We start from the raw sequence: 16,704 nt of genomic DNA, 5'->3' as shown, positions 1-16,704 counted from the left end.
GTCCATTCTTCCTTAGTGTATCTGCTGATAGCCCTCTTCAAAGCCAAGCAACTTCACCACATCTGGAGTCCAGCACAAACAGCAGCAAAGCCGTCACACCAGTATCAAGAGAAACACAAAGCTCCAACATATCTATAAACTCCACAACACCATCAAGTGAGCAGAGTTTGAGCTCTGACGGAGCAGCCAAGATCACAGGAAGTGCAGAAGGATCTAACAAATTACAGCCTTCAAGCTATGCCACCGTCATCATCACCCCGGTCCAAGTGCAGCTCAATGGCTCTGCCCTTCCTAGCGATACCCCATCTGACAGCAGCAGAAGTGTATCCATGAACCCCTCTGCTAGTCTCAGTTCTAGCCCCTCCACCACTTCCCAAAATTCTCCTATTGGCTCCCCAGACCTTCAGACTTCTCCTCAGCGCTCTACAGACGCAGCGGGACAAAGACTGACTCCGGAAAGAGACAGCTCAGCCGACACCAAACCACCATCACCTGTGCCTGACGGATATCACACACCAACCTTTCCCTTAGCATCCTATTACTACCCATTACTAAACGTCCCTCACGTACCATACACTGGGTACACTGCAGTCACCATCCCCGCCGTCCAGCCACCGCTACCCGAGAAGAAACGTCTTTCGTCCACACCGGGATACCTAAACGGACACAACTCACTATACCGGGGCTCCTCAGCTCCTTCCCCCACGCACCACGTTACTTTCTCCCCCTTGGTGGGAGAGCAGAGACGCGGGTCTTCACAACACAACTGTAGGGAGGAATCAGACATCAGGGTCAATGCGAAGTTTGTCCAGGACAGCTCCAAGTACTGGTACAAACCAGGCATCTCCAGAGACCAAGGTGAGGATGATGAGGGATATGCAACAATCCAATCTTGTTTGAACATTAATGATGAAGTCATACTGTATAATGAAACGTCATACATCATAACAGCAGGGTGACAAAAGACATGTAACCCATATGTTGTCATTGTTGCGTCTCTTATTTCACACGACAACACCCATACTCTAATGCATCTTCTCTACCGTAGCCATCGCTGTTTTGAAGGACAAGGGACCAGGAACTTTCCTCATCAGAGACAGTAACTCCTTCCAGGGGGCCTACGGCCTGGCCCTCAAGGTGGCCACGCCTCCTCCTAATGCCAACATCACCGGCAGCAAAGGTATCCATGATCCAGGGTCCTGGTATTCTGCATGCTGGCTCACTGTCACATCGCCATGCCTCACACCCGCATACAACAGAGCCATCGATAGTGTTAGTAGCAACACCTGTGCTTTTCCTACTATGACAAGTCAAAATGCCTACTGTGAAAAAGGCCTAAGGTCACATCACACTCCCATTCAACAAACTATGTAGAGAAATTTGATGCCAAATTGTGTACTTCAACGGTTGATTAGTTACATGATTTTCATACATTTATTCAGACTGTTTAAACATCCAAAAATGACTGCTGATGGGTTTGCAAAGAAGATACTTGCCATCAGATAAGTGTAAAAAATCACAGAAAACATCCGATTCGAATCGTACACGTTTTTGTATTTTTGATCATGCATCCTTATAGAATATGTTCTGCGTTATACAGTCTGTCTTTATTATCATCCTCACTCCCTCCCTCTCACCCTCCTCGCCTCTCTCCCAGGGGACCCTCTTGAACAGCTGGTGAGACACTTCCTCATCGAGACCGGGCCACGGGGAGTGAAGATCAAGGGCTGTCAGAACGAGTCCTACTTTGGTCAGTTATAGGAGAGACACAACTGCATATATTTCACATATTTTAATTATGTACGAGATATTGAAATTGATCTTTTTTTTTACCTGTAAACCTAGAGAAAGTGTTTTTATTTACTTCCTTCTCAGTCCCCTGTTATCTTCATTTTAATGTCTTCTAATCTGTCATAATCATCATCTGTGTTCACCTCTTTTCTCTTCCTGTCTTTGTCTCAGGAAGTTTATCTGCCCTGGTGTACCAGCATTCAATCACTCCCATCTCTCTGCCATGTGCCCTTCGCGTCCCAGAAAAAGGTAAAATCACTATCATTACATTTAGATGTCATGATTCTTATTCCAAGACTTTCTAAGACATATTTATTATGAGGGAACAATTCAACACATCAAAAAATAGCAGGTTATTATAACAGCTATATACTGGATCGTCAACAATTTAGACGGTATTGTTATGTAACTGAAGACTATCATGTTTCAGATCTGGTTGGGGAGCTTCACGAGACGCAGAGTGCAACAAACACCAGCACGGCGGCTGATCTCCTCAAACAAGGAGCAGGTAGCACATGGGCTTGTTTTGTTTTTAGTGATTCTGCTGTTACATGGATTTACATAGAGGACATATCACATGCAGTGCAATAGTTGCAGTTCTTAGTTTCAACCTTTTTATTGATGCGTGTGTAATACAGAAAGGGCACCACAGTCGATAGTGGAAAAGCACACAATACCGAGGGATTTTAAGAATAAGAAAGAAAGAAAAAGCACAGTAACCAAATGGAACAACCCTCCCACCCACATCCCCCTTGGAAATAATAATAACAATAACCAAGAAAGACAAAGATTTTAAAAAAAAATGTTAATAAATAAATGAATTTATAGAAATCTAAAAATACTAAATAAATACATTTAAATAAATACACTAAAATAAGTAAATAAAAATAAAACATAAAAAATAAATAAATAAAATTAATTAATTAAAAAAAAAATATATATATATATATACATATATATATATATATGTATATATATATATATATGAAAAAAATAAATATATATATGTATATGTATATGTATATGTATATATAGTTTCAGTTCTTACTTTTGACCAGCAGAGACTGCTCAAGCCTCATAGTTTCCCAAAACTATAAGAGTATACATGTTTATGTTAATCCATATTTTCTCATCTCTCTCGTACACAAGCCTGCAACGTGCTCTACCTGAACTCTATGGAAACCGAGTCGTTGACGGGCCCTGAGGCAATCTCAAAGGCAACCAAGTGTACTTTGGCCCTCAGTCCACGTCCAGTGGCAACAGTGGTCCACTTCAAAGTGTCTTCTCAGGGCATCACTCTCACCGACAGCAAAAGAAGGTACAACACTTTCTCATCCCAACTCGTCACATACCGCCACTTTGTCCCGCCGCTTGGCGTCACTTTATTTTTGGCATCAAAACCACTATAGTTAGGTTTAGGAAAGAACGACATGGTTGGGCTTAAAACTACAACGTTTGAACATTGAAAATGACACTGAATGTTGTGAACAAAGGACACGAACGAACAACTGATTCTAAAGTGAGAGTGAAACTGACAAACAATTAATATTATAGTTAATAAAAAACGCCTGTTGCGTTTCATACCGGCGCTAAAGGGTGTCTTGTGCGGCGGTACTAAACGCTGACAAAGCCTCTGTATTTGACGCCCAGGGAATGAGAACAGGCTGGTCTGACACAGTATGTACACCAGTTTGACAGGAAATGTTCTAAATAGGATACTTAAAGCTAATGCCAAAGACAAATGAGTCATAATATTGTTTGTGTGTGTATCCAGACTATTTTTCAGGAGACACTACCCAATCAACAGCGTGACTTTCAGCAGTCTCAACCCCAAAGACCAGAGGTAGGTCACCGAGACATATGACAGTATGATTTAATTAAAAAAAACTATACATGCTTGTACATGTTACTGCTGATTATCTTTAGTTAAGGCAGTGATATCTGTGTGCTTTCTGCTGCTGCACAAATACATCCTGTATTGACTTATATTTTGTAAATATAAGTCCTCTGTGATTTGTCTGCTTTTCTAAGAGGAGAATGTCTTTTGTCATTCATGTTTTCCTACGTTTATGTCTCCGTGTCTCTATTTGTGTGCCCGTGCTTCAGGTGGACTAATTCTGATAGCACGTCAAGCAAGTAAGTGCTTGCTTCTCTGTGTTTTTTCTTGGCGAGTGATATTACCGACTGGTACAGTGTGCTACTTTGCATGGCAGTTAATCACAATCAGATTTGTTGCTCAATTGGGATTCTTTCAGTGTCAATTATTATTATAAACTCTCCCGTCTCTTGACCTCTCACATCTCCTTTTTGCTGCAGGATGTTTGGCTTCGTGGCGAGGCGGACAGGCAGCGCTACGGAGAACGTATGTCACCTGTTTGCAGAGATGGACCCCGAGCAACCTGCAGTGGCCATTGTCAACTTTATCAACAAAGTCATGCTGGGACCACAGCTACGCAGATGAGAGAGGAGGAGAATCTGAAAACTGGACTATTGGGGATCTGGGGAAGATGTTAATATGATTTTTAATGAAGTGCGTGTGACTACATTTTGTTCTTGCATTAGTGCAGGTGGCACCACTGTGCTCGGCTGTATGACTGTTTTTATAACAGAATCACTGCTCTGTAGCGCAATGTATTGTTTATATGCCAGTTTACAGAGCAAACAGTTAGAAAAAAATAGTTTGATAAGCCAAAGACTGACCTCTGAACTTTGGTAACCTTTGCCAAATGAGATTAAAAAAAGAGTTTGGGGTTTTTTTTTTGTTTGTTTTGCTGTTGATAAAGTTGTTTTATTTGTAATTCTGTTTCAAACAGTTCTCATAATGTACAACAAACTTCACAAGCTGCGTAAGTGACAATCCATGTACCACACTGTTATTAAAGTTTCTCTACATCAACAGTTAAAGGTAAAGGAGAAACCGTTAAGAAGTCTTTAAGTAGTAAAATATAAGAGCCATGTTTTAAGGTGTAAAGTGGCATAAAGTGGACCTTATGCAATGTGAGAAAGAGTAAAAGAAGTAATCTGAGGGTGTCTTTGACTACAATTTAACTCAGTTGGTTAGATATCGGTACATATTTTAAAAAATCTACATTTTGTTCTCGATGCAACTATACTATTATAAGTGTATTTTTGTTGATGAGTGATAACCACGGATGTTGTAGCGTATTATGCTAAACCTGCTAAACAAAATGTTATGTGGCTAAACTACATAAGCAAGTAAAAGGGAGGGCAACCTTAATTAAAACAGAGTAAACAAATAAGTAATTTTAAAGATCGTGGACAGGACCTGAATATTTACAACATTTCTACAGCTGCAAATAATAATAATTAAAAAAACCTATGTGGACACTTACTTACTTTGTGAAGTTCAAAATGTGGTGAGAAAATATACAATGTCTGCAATGTTGGTGATGTCAGTATAAAAAGAGTCGGTACCAGAAAAGTCTTTCCATATCACATATTAGTCCATATTTAACTAACCAATATCCACGGCATGGAGCTTCACTTTAAGCCAAAGACTTCATTATTGTGTTAAGATATTTTTTAAAGTTGTTTTTTTTTCAATACATGTTTGTTGTTTGGTATTTGTGTGTTTTCTATAAACTGATACATCATTTAGATGACTTCAGCACAATTATTATTTTTCATAATGGATTTTTATGTAAAAAGAAGTAATATATTTTAGGCCTCTGAGAAGAACGGTGTATGTCATATTTGACAGGAAGTTTTAAGTAATAAAAATCAAATCAAATGCAAAAAAAGTGTGTGCCTCATCATTTATAGGCTTCATGTAAAAATATGTTAAAGATATTTTCAGTATTTACAGACCAAATCATATATTTGTTGTTACCAGCTAAGAGCATGTAAATGTAGTAGGTCTGATTAAAGTCTTGTATCATTTCCCTCATATTCTCAGCGAATCAAATGCAAAGTGTACGCCTCATCATTTAAAGGCTTCATGTAAAAATATGTTAAGATATTTTATGCATTTGCAGACCCAATCATATATTTGTTGTTACCTTTATAGTTACCAGCTAAGAGCATGTAAATGTAGTAGGTCTAATTAAAGTCTTGTATCATTTCCCTCATATTCTCAGCGAATCAAATTAAAGTGTATGCCTCATCATTTAAAGGCTTCCTTTAAAATATATTAAGATATTTTCAGTATTTGCAGACCAAATCATATATTTGTTGTTACCAGCCAAGAGCATGTAAATGTAGTAGGTCTGATTAAAGTCTTGTATCATTTCCCTCATATTCTCAGCGAATCAAATTAAAGTGTATGCCTCATCATTTAAAGGCTTCCTTTAAAATATATTAAGATATTTTCAGTATTTGCAGACCCAATCATATATTTGTTGTTACCTTTATAGTTACCAGCTACGAGCATGTAAACATAGTAGGTCTAATTAAAGTCTTGTATCATTTCCCTCATAATCTCAACGAATCAAATGCAAAGTGTATGCCTCATCATTTAAAGGCTTCCTTTAAAATATGTTAAGATATTTTATGTATTTGCAGACCAAATCATATATTTGTTGTTACCAGCTAAAACCACATGTAAATGTAGTAGGTAGATTAAACTCTTGTATGATTTCCCTCATATTCTCAGCGTTTGCACTTACCTATCAACTTGAAACAACTCAATTCATGACAAGCGTTCATAACTTTTAACAAGTTGACGGGGTCAAAAGGATGAGGTCCCACCGAGATTTGAACTCGGATCGCTGGATTCAAAGTCCAGAGTGCTAACCATTACACCATGGGACCATTCACGCCTATGTCAACCACAGGACTGTAGTTATGAGTAAGCTTTGGTCTCTTTCTGAGGTCTATGTTGTTTATGATTGAGGATGTTAACTCTCAGAGTCTTTATCTCATCAAACAGTGCGCTATTAGAGAGATTAAACTCTTAAATCAAAGTGCCAACTGCCACATTTCTCGTCATTGCTAGTTAGCTAACGACGGTTAACCTAGCTAACTCAGAATCAGAAGTAGATTGTTATTAACACACGCATCCATCTGGAGGTGCAGACAGTCGACCACGTCAGGTCTAACCGAGCCGACCGATGCATATATATGTTATCAAATAAATTACTGAAGGTTTGAGGGTCACGTCAATTACTTTCACGAATGTATGCTAGCTGCTAGCTGCTATAGCTAGCTACTCCATATCCGTTTTCAGCTCCTCAAAATAAAAGCTCTCTTTTCAAAATAAAAGCTCTCTTTTCAAAATAAAGGTTTGGATTATTATATCCTCCTGAGACACAGCCCATTCACATGTGTCCTCGGCCATGGACATTTTGTCCACATGCATATCCTTTTACTCTTTTGACTTACTCTATCAACCCCTGGTGTATTGTAAAGAGGACATCATGGGCTTTCCAGTGTTATGGCATGTGTTTTTTTTTAATCAAGTTGAATGTATTCTTGGTTTAATATCACTTTACGGCCGTAATCTGTTCATTGTTTTAGTCTTTTCACACTGAAATGGTCCTGTGGTCCACTGAAGTGGACATGCTGCAAAATAAAAAATAAAGTTCAAAAAGCCTAAATTGTAAGATTTTCTTTTAACCCTAAATAGGAAGGAAATCACACAAAAAAGTAATTGGAAGACTTTTTTTAATCGGTTCCCAGGAGGATGTAAGAGCTAAAAGGTGTCAAACTATTTTATTAATTATGTGAGTTTATAGACTAAAATATTGCGATGCAAACATTTGAACATTGTTTTTCATGGAAGCAACATCCAAATGTAAGCATTGCTTACACCTGCATTAGGCAGAATGTTTTTGGCATCATTGGGCAAAAACTCCATAATAACCCTTTCAGCATATTGTAATTCAAGTGTTCTGAGAGAAAATTAGACCTGTGCACCTCCTCGTGGCTCTGTTTTCAGACATTAAAAAATCTAGCCTGTGACGGGAGACTTTGGCCAATCACAGGCTCTGACTGGTTGTTTTCCTCCGGTCTTTGAAATCTTGCAGATGCCATTAGAAGCACCGGAGGACACAGAGGCACATGATTTTATTTCAGACTACCTGTCTCATGCATTACTGTCAAGATATTGTGACCATTTTATAAAAATGACCTTTTTTAATCATATTTGCTCCATATCTACCCACTGCAGCTTTAAAACACATCACATTTTAAACAACAAACATGCAGTGTCAAGTCACAGTATACAACCACAAACACAAATGTTAAAAATACACAAAACACAACATACAGTATCTACTACAAAGTCAGGTGCCCAGGAAGACAGACAAGAAAAAAACATATCTTGCTACGGATTGATTTGGCCTGTGACGGGAGACTTTGGCCAATCACAGGTCATTTCAGAGAGAGCGTTCCTGTTGGCTGTGCTCCGGCTGGTGGGCGGTGCTTGGTATGAACCTCAACTGATCTCAACATGGATGTCGGGTCACAAACTTTCTCACTTTACAGCTAAACAGTTCACTACAAGATGTTTCTGAAAACATTTGAGGAGAGAAATAGTTATTACAGTAACAGAATATCGATTCATATTTGATCAGCGCTGCCTAGTAGTTGATTTGAGTTTGTGAGAGATTGACAGCTGCTCAGAGATGGCAAGGCTCCAGCTCGGCTCTGATTGAGGGTTTTCCTCCGGTCTATGAAATCTTGCAGATGCCATTAGGAGCACCTGAGGACACCTGAGGACACCAGAGGACACAGAGGCACGTGTTGTTTTTTCAGATTACTGGTTTCATGCACTACTGTCAGGATATAGTGACCGTTTTATAAAAATAACTTTTTTTAATAATTTTTGCTCCATTTCTACCCACTGCTGCTTTAACTAATTAGGAAAGAAAAATATCATTGCCTTGGAAAAAAGGAGTCTTGAGTAAAGTAGCCTTCATCTGATTAGGAAAACAAAATAAGAAAGTCACCAACTACCTAGGTGCTTTTAAGTAACCCCCAGCTGCTCAGTGGCTGTGGGTAAAAGATTGTACCTGGGTTGGTTGGTTTGTCCATTATACACAACCAACAGGCCACTTTTGACCTACTTTTAGTAAGTGTGCCAAAGCACCTAATAATTAACCAAACACTAAGTGTTTTTCAAGCCCATCTGTTCTCTCAACACTTGATCCAGACTGGGTTGGGAGATGTAATGAGTGAGGGGTAGTCACTTTATTATATACTATAATATTATAACATCATCATGCTTATTTATTTTTCCTGTTTTGCTGTGGAGCAATAAATACTCCAATTTGGTGTGAGTGCTTGGAACCAGCTCAACCGGTTGCATAGCAGCACATTTCATTGGCAGGCGCCTTCATGGCTGACTTCCTCGTGCCATTTAAAAAAAAAAAAAAAATGCAACACTAAGATTTGGCGCTGTAATGTTTGGGACCCATGTGTGATAGGAGGATACAGTATAGTAAATTAGAGTAATCAGTGGCCATGTCGTCCCTCATCCTCCCAGGAGAGGGAACTAAAGGGACCATGTGTAGTTAATCCTCTTGGGTAGTCAGATCTCCATATTGCAGCTCCCAGCGAGCCTCTGGAGGAAAATGGTATAAGGTTTCAGATTTTTCTGCCTCTGAGTGAAAGATCACAGCCAGTCCCGCTGCATCGCTAAATCTGAGAGCTGGATCCTGTAGCAACTGTAATACCTGTTTTCAATCAAGTCCTGTTATTTCTGTGCTTTATGAAGAACTGTAGGAGGCCAGGAACAGCTCCCAACCCCCCCCCCCCCTCTTGGATATCTTCTGAGGAATTATTAAAAAGAAAAATAACCTTTGGTCCCTTGAGTCAATATTTGAGGAAGAAGAAAAAAAGGAATTCCAACAATGCTCAATATTTGCTGCAACACAAAACTTTGAAGACAAGAAAGAGATATCTGTTTACATGAGTAAAACCCTATGAGCTCACACAGTACTACTAAACACATTGTGTGTATCATTCACTAGTAAGGCTACTCCCTACTTGTTTTTTTTATTAACAATTTGTATTGGTATATTATTAATGCCATGAGAAAAAAATTCTGTTATGATACACTTCATTACTTCACTGATTATTTTATTGACACCACTAATTATTTTATATTATTAAGCCTTACATTGTAGTAGTTTACTTACAGTTTCGTACAGTTTTGAGGTTCTTGTACTTTATTTAAATATTTAAATATTTGGTGAATCTTAATAGTTTTACTCCACTACATTTCAGATGGTAATAAACTCCACTATGTGTTACAATTTTTTTTTTATTTAATTTGATTTAATTTAATTTAATTTTATCAACTTTCTTTATTTTATCAACTTTTATTTTATTTTATCAACTTTTATTTTATCAACTTTTATTTTATTTTATAAGAACATACAATACAGTGGAAGACAGTACAAATGGTACAAAACAGTACAATGACATTTGGTTATAAACTTAACAGTCTGATGGCACTGAGGACGAACTGTCCTGATCCTGTTGGCTCTGTAAATAATACTCTGGTAATGTTTTCCAGAAGGTAAAAGACTGACTGCATAGTTTGTGGCTCAAGGAAGAGTGTGGTCTCGAATGATCCTGTGGGCCTCCTTCAAGCATCTCCTGCGGCAAATGTCCTGGAGGGTTGATCGTTTATTGCCTGTGAGAAATGCTGTTTACATCACCTGCTGTACAGCTTTACAGTCCAGGGTCGGAGCTGCTTGTACATCACACAGTGATGCCGCTGCTACAGATGACTCTCCATGTAGCACATGTAGAAGGTAGTGAGGATCTACAGAGCTAAGCTGAATTATTTACATGTCAGCATCAAGCAGTATCGCTGATCTAAAGGAACTTGAAATTGTCTCCACTGAGGGTGTATTGATGAGAAGGAGGGGGTTTCTTCCTCGTCTTTGCTGCTTCCTGAAGTCCACAATTATCTCTTTCACCTTGTTGTCCTGGCACCATATTTGAGAGTCTCACCTCTGCTTCACATGTAGACTTGGCACTGTCAAATATGATGTTTGTATAAGCACACAAAACTAGATTATTAGAAAATATTGCAAGAAAGAGAATAATGGGTTTATATGCACTAAATTCAAATTTTATTTTTTGTATTTTATTTAACCTTTATTTAACCAGGGAAAACTCATTTAGATTAGAAAATCTCTTTTTCAAGAGAGCCCTGCCCAAGACAGCAGCAATGGGGAGTTTCAAACAAGATACACACAAACATTTAAAAGACGTTAAACAAACCATAATGTATTTCAGATAACATACACACAAACATTTAAACCTGCAGTAGGCAGAATGTTTTTGGCATCATTGCGCAAAAAAATCCATAATGACCTTTCAACATATTGTAATTCAAGTTTCCTGAGAGAAAACTAGACTTCTGCACCACTCTTCATGGCTCTGTTTTCAGGCTTTAAAAAATCTAGCCTGTGACGGGAGACTTTGGCCAATCACAGGCTCTGATTGGTTGTTTTCCTCCGGTCTGTGAAATCTTGTAGATGTCATTAGGAGCACCGGAGGACACAGAGGCACATGATTTTATTTCAGACTACCTGTTTTATAAAAATAACCTTTTTAATCATATTTGCTCCATTTCTACCCACTGCAGCTTTAAAACACATTTTAAACAACAAACATGCAGTGTCAAGTCACAGTATACAACCTACACACAAATGTTAAAAACAAATAAAACACAACATACAGTATCTACTACAAAGTCAGGTGCCCAGGAAGACAGACAAGAAGAAACATATCTTGCTATGGATTGATTTGGCCTCCAGACCCTTCACTAAATTTTAAAAGCTGTAATTGATATCAACCTATCTATCTCTAAATCGGTCTGCAAACAGTTCCAGTCTGCAGCGGCAGAGAACATAAAGGCCTGTTTGCCCATTTATGTGCGAGCCATACAGGGACAGAGAGTAAGAGGGTGTCATTTGAGTGCACACAATAATCACTAGTTTTAGTGGAGATATACCCACAAAGATAGGAGGGGAGCAGACCAAAGAAGGACTTATAAATAAATAAGTGCCAATGAGTAAGTCTGAAGGCCAAGCCTACTCTTAAACCTCTGCTTACAAGCAGCAAGTGTATTCTGAATTTTGTTATATAAGAAATCTATTATTCCTAATGTTGAACATGGGTCTAAATTTTACAAATAACCTACTGTTTAGTAGAGGATGTTTCAGACATCGGGCTATTACTGCAAGCCAGAAATAATCAGATTTTCTGTCTTCTTTCATGAAAACTTGACTGTACTGATGGCTGTGGTGTCGTTCTCAAACTGATGAAAGTGTGCTGTGTCTCACAGTTATGTGTGATGGCATGAGTTTGGCACGCAGTCTTGGATGTCCGCAGTGCTGAGAACGAGTGGAGAAAGTGCCAATCTTTCAGTTGCACATGGTGGTGCTCGCACATATAGTCCCTGAGGATGAGGAGAATTATATGAAGGCTGTGCTGTAATCAACAGTATTCTCACATATATGCGCTTTATATCCAGATGTGGCAGAGCAGTGTGGGGTGAAGAAGGTGATGGAACTAGTTGATATATTTGCTAACTGCAGACTGTATGGATAGCCCAGGGGAAGTGAGTCTATGTGGGTTATGACCAGCAGCCAGCAGCATCCCATGATGACAGACGTAAGTGCAACAGGGTGGTAGTCCCTCAGGCAGGATATCCCATAGGCACAACATGAATGCATATTGTATTGCACTGAAACATTACAAACTGGAGTAAAGGGCAAAGACTGAGTGTACGCACTGGGACATCTGCCTGCTGATCAGCACATGGTTTCACAATCTGGCCAGAGATGCTCTCAGGTGCTTTAAGGTGGGTTGGTGCACCTGAGGGCTCTGCTCACATTAGCTCTGGACACAGTGAGTGCTCTTAGACATACTGGGTCATCCTTACTGTAATTCTCAAAACATGTGTTCAGCTGATTTGGGAGGGAGGGAGGTGACTCACAGCTGGGCTTCCCCTTTGTGGCTTCGTGTTTGTCCTCAGTAAGTAATCGCAGCCGATTAGAGCTTATAGCGATTGATAATGCCTATTTAATGGCCTGATAACAGTCGAATTGGATACAGCTGACAAAGTCAAGAAAGATTTTAGACACATGATGTTTGATCACATTTTTCTTGGAGATGAATTAACATACTGTTATATTTCTTATCTTATATGATGTGCCTGTACCTGATAAAGCTGTTCTGTATATGTGTGTGCATGTGTACGTCAGCTTTTCTCTGACTTAAAAGCCTTGTGAAACCTGATTTGTGCTACATTGCTTTTGTGCAACATGACAGTTTTGTACCCTGACAAACTATTTTCACTGACAGAACTTGTTTTATTCCTGTTATCCTGCTACTGTTTATGACCTTGCTGTTTAGTTTTGAAATACATGAGCAGTATTTTGCAAACCTGCAGTCCTATGTAATTTCACTCTGCACAGTCTGCCACTGCAGAAAATGATTCTCCTTACCTTTAATGTTTTAATTCATCTTAGTGTGGCAGGAGTAACAACGTCATAATGCACCATAATGGACCAATGTTCCACTTTACAATAAATGCATCTCCTCTAAATCTGCAGCCACATTACTGCTTGGATGTGGATATAATATGTGTGTTCAACTGATGTTTACACGTACTGTCCTGCTCTGTATCTATGCAAATTACTTATCTCCCTGCACCGGTGCCACTAATACTACTTCCCATAGTTTTAGTGATTTATGATTACCACTCTCCTGGTTTCCAAACAGTGCACCGGCTTACCGTGTAGGGCCCGGAGCATGTGAGGACACAAAATGGCTGTGCCAGGATACATGTCTGACATGGGTGTTGTGGAGCCAAATAAATCCCCGTTAGCAGAACGGCTTGATCCAGGGCTAGTGCCAGACTTCGAAAGCGCCCAAGCCGCAGGACAAGGATCAACTCTCCGCGAGCATAAACACCCACACACACTTTACTTAACAGTTACTGTACATTAATCAACAGTCAACAAGCTTATGACATACATCTGAGGTGCTCAGGTTATGCTAATTTTGAGGTTGAGACAGAATAGGGACACAACAAAGTTTTGTTGACACTAGACTTTGCACATGCATGCTTGGGGTTTATGGCATGGCTGCAATTGTTGAGTGGTCAGTACTCTTTAGCCACATAGAGGGTACAAAATATATAACGAAATGTGGAGTGGACTGGGATATTTAGGGAATGTTTGTTGTGAAAATTCTTGTCATTTTAGAGGCAAGGCAGTGCCAACGGGGTATTTAGAACGCAGAAAAACATTGTACGACACACTGTAGCTCCAGCATGGTGCGGCTCAATGCAGGGGATGGCCTAATTGGAGGTTTTGTGAGAACGCAATAAACCTGATACACATTTGATAAACACAACAGAGGTGACTTAGTAGCTTGTTCATACATTCTGTAAATTGAGAAAAGGGTAGACGCAATAAACTATAGTTCCAGCCTACATGATTTGATTTCTATTATTATTGTGTCATGATGTAGTGTGATGATGAATATGCGCATACCATTATTTAGAAAATAAAGAAGAAGAGTAAATACTAAACGAATCCTGATGTTTTTTCCAAGCTTGAGAAACAAAGGTATAGCCAATTAAAGCATTCAAATTCTGTCCATTCTGTCATCGTCGGTGCATCGAAACATTTCTTGATTTTGAACAGACATTTCATTTAAAATAGACATTCTTAATTCATCATAGTATGTACGACACAAAAGAAAATAATGATTCATTTTCAACTTCTCCTAATTTGTACAATTCACACAACGTGTTGTCCTCCTAGATGTCTTTAAATCTGCCAACTTCAAAGGCCAGAAGAAGGATTCCTGTTCTCAACTGTGCATCTAAAGACCTTTGACTCCTTGATAAGGTTACTATAACATAAGATTCAGTGTCATAATTGTGCTTGATTCGAATATATATTCGTAATTTTTACACTATATCTTTCAACCATTTTTCCTCAAATGTAGCAAGTAACTTTCTTCTAATTGTGTTCAAGCTGCATGATAAATTATTACTATACATATATTGTAACGAGCTTCCTCAAAAACAGCATGAAGTTCTGCAGCCCATGGAGAATTATGTGATTTACTCCAAAGAAAAACCTTCTTATTGACCCTGTATTCTGACATATTATCAGAATACTCTTATACACATTTTTTTATACAATATCTAATCAGTATGCAACTTATGGTTAAGCTCTTATTCATCAGAATATAGTACATGTCGATCCTTTGCACCTTACAAAGGACATACACCACATATATCCTCATTTGTATATATTGTCTTAATCAGCACTTTACTAGTTTGCACTCTGGTTAGATGCAACATTGCGATGTACTTGTATTATGTGCAATGACAATAAAGTGGAATCTAATCTAATCTAATAATATATGACATATTAAAAACAATTCCACAGTCTTATCATTTCACATTTTGGCCTCACTGAGTCAGGAATCCAACCCATATCACCCTGAACAGCCAAAGTATAGGAGCAAACGTCTCGCCTATACATCTTATTGGTGATAATCTGTTTTTTGAAAATTGACTCACTATCTGTTTTGGTGCACTGCTGTTTCCAGAATTTAATTATTTTTTCAAAGTTAAAGTCAAAGTAACACAAACATAGGCTATTAGATATATAAGATGGGACATGGTAAATCTATTTTTGAAATGTATTTCCTTAAAGCTATATCATTTTATACAAAACACTTAAGGCCGTGTAAAACCTCAGAAATAAATGTGTACTGCTTGAATGGCATGGGTCACAAGATATTTTCAATAATTTGCACAGCCTACATAATGTATTCTCTTTACAGTCTGCACAGATCTCTCTCTTGTTTTTCAGGCTGCTGCAGGGAGCTAAGAACGATTAGTTGGAAGAGGATATATAGAACCGGATGAGGCCCTCCTCTCTCTTTCCCTCTCCCCTTCATATCTGTCGCCTTTACTGTGTTTACATTATAGACACACCCCTGACCTTCACCCAGGCCCCCTCCACTGGCCCCACACACACACACCATTTACACCACATACCAGAGCTCTTATGTGCACACAAGCGTGAATGAACAAATGCCACCTAAATATAAATGTGGGTGCTAAAAAACAGAGATTTTATATTAATGAATAGCACAAAACATCAGCAATGTTTTCCCAGTGTGATGGTGTAGTTGTTTAATCTTGTATTGTATTACACACACACACACACACCATTTACACCACATACCAGAGCTCTTATGTGCACACAAGCGTGAATGAACAAATGCCACCTAAATATATATGTGGATTGCTAAAAAATACTGATTTTATCTTGGTGAATAGCACAAAACATCTGCAATATTTTCCCAGTGTGATGGTGTAGTTGTTTAATCGTGTATTGTTTTGTTTTTTTTAGCTTACTCGGTCATGCATTGCAAAGCAGATCGCCATGCATGCAGAGGCACACTGCTGCTGCCTGCCTTCCTCTCAGCCTACCACTGTACTGCAGAGTAGACACACCCCTCCAATGCACACGCCTCACTGCACACATTTTGTTGCAAAAGAGTCAAAGAAATAATGGTGCAAAATGCCTCAAATTGCATATTTATGACGAGGCAGAGCTCGTGTTATTATTCCAACTGCGTGATATCGATGGTGATGGCTGATAGTGATGGTGTTGTGGTTTTATTTGAATAATAATCATATATAGGGAGCTCAAAAAGCCTGCAGCAGCAAAACAAAGAGACACACAGAGAGAGAGAATACACGACCTCAACGGGGACATGTTTCCTCCTATTGAGACATCGCAGCACGTCTAATGTTAGCGCGGTAATCCCCCCCACACTGGTGGTGTATGTGTGTGCATTGATTCAGAGATTAGAGAGCAAAAAAAAACCGATGTTGCTTTAAACCTCACGCGGTCAAAGTTGTTTACCTCCCCGTTACCTCTGACGTCACGACAC

General features: G+C 38.9%; 1 protein-coding gene and 1 non-coding gene across 4 annotated transcripts in view; one reads left to right on the top strand and one right to left on the bottom strand.

Moving 5' to 3' along the window:
- LOC119491069 (tensin-2-like) overlaps window positions 1-5,544 on the top strand; it is a 34,257-nt gene extending 28,713 nt beyond the window's left edge. For 2 of the 3 annotated variants that reach the window (XM_037774696.1, XM_037774715.1), the window contains 9 exons: window positions 17-858; window positions 1,049-1,180; window positions 1,658-1,750; window positions 1,963-2,040; window positions 2,222-2,299; window positions 2,941-3,109; window positions 3,566-3,634; window positions 3,898-3,927; window positions 4,108-5,544. In XM_037774696.1, the coding sequence (XP_037630624.1) occupies window positions 17-858; window positions 1,049-1,180; window positions 1,658-1,750; window positions 1,963-2,040; window positions 2,222-2,299; window positions 2,941-3,109; window positions 3,566-3,634; window positions 3,898-3,927; window positions 4,108-4,252 (1,636 nt within the window). In that variant the 3' untranslated portion in view covers window positions 4,253-5,544. The remainder of the gene's footprint in view (window positions 1-16; window positions 859-1,048; window positions 1,181-1,657; window positions 1,751-1,962; window positions 2,041-2,221; window positions 2,300-2,940; window positions 3,110-3,565; window positions 3,635-3,897; window positions 3,928-4,107) is intronic. The other variant, XM_037774706.1, reaches the window with a different exon arrangement.
- A 945-nt stretch (window positions 5,545-6,489) lies between these two features.
- Window positions 6,490-6,561, bottom strand: trnaq-uug. The gene has a single exon. It is a non-coding gene; the product is annotated as a tRNA-Gln (tRNA).
- Between the last annotated feature and the right edge of the window lie 10,143 nt (window positions 6,562-16,704).

Source organism: Sebastes umbrosus, chromosome 1, assembly GCF_015220745.1.
Source record: "Sebastes umbrosus isolate fSebUmb1 chromosome 1, fSebUmb1.pri, whole genome shotgun sequence".
Classification (NCBI taxonomy): domain Eukaryota; kingdom Metazoa; phylum Chordata; class Actinopteri; order Perciformes; family Sebastidae; genus Sebastes; species Sebastes umbrosus.
The sequence above is the reverse complement of the archived record's forward strand: the minus strand, read 5'-3'. Positions and strand labels throughout refer to the sequence as shown.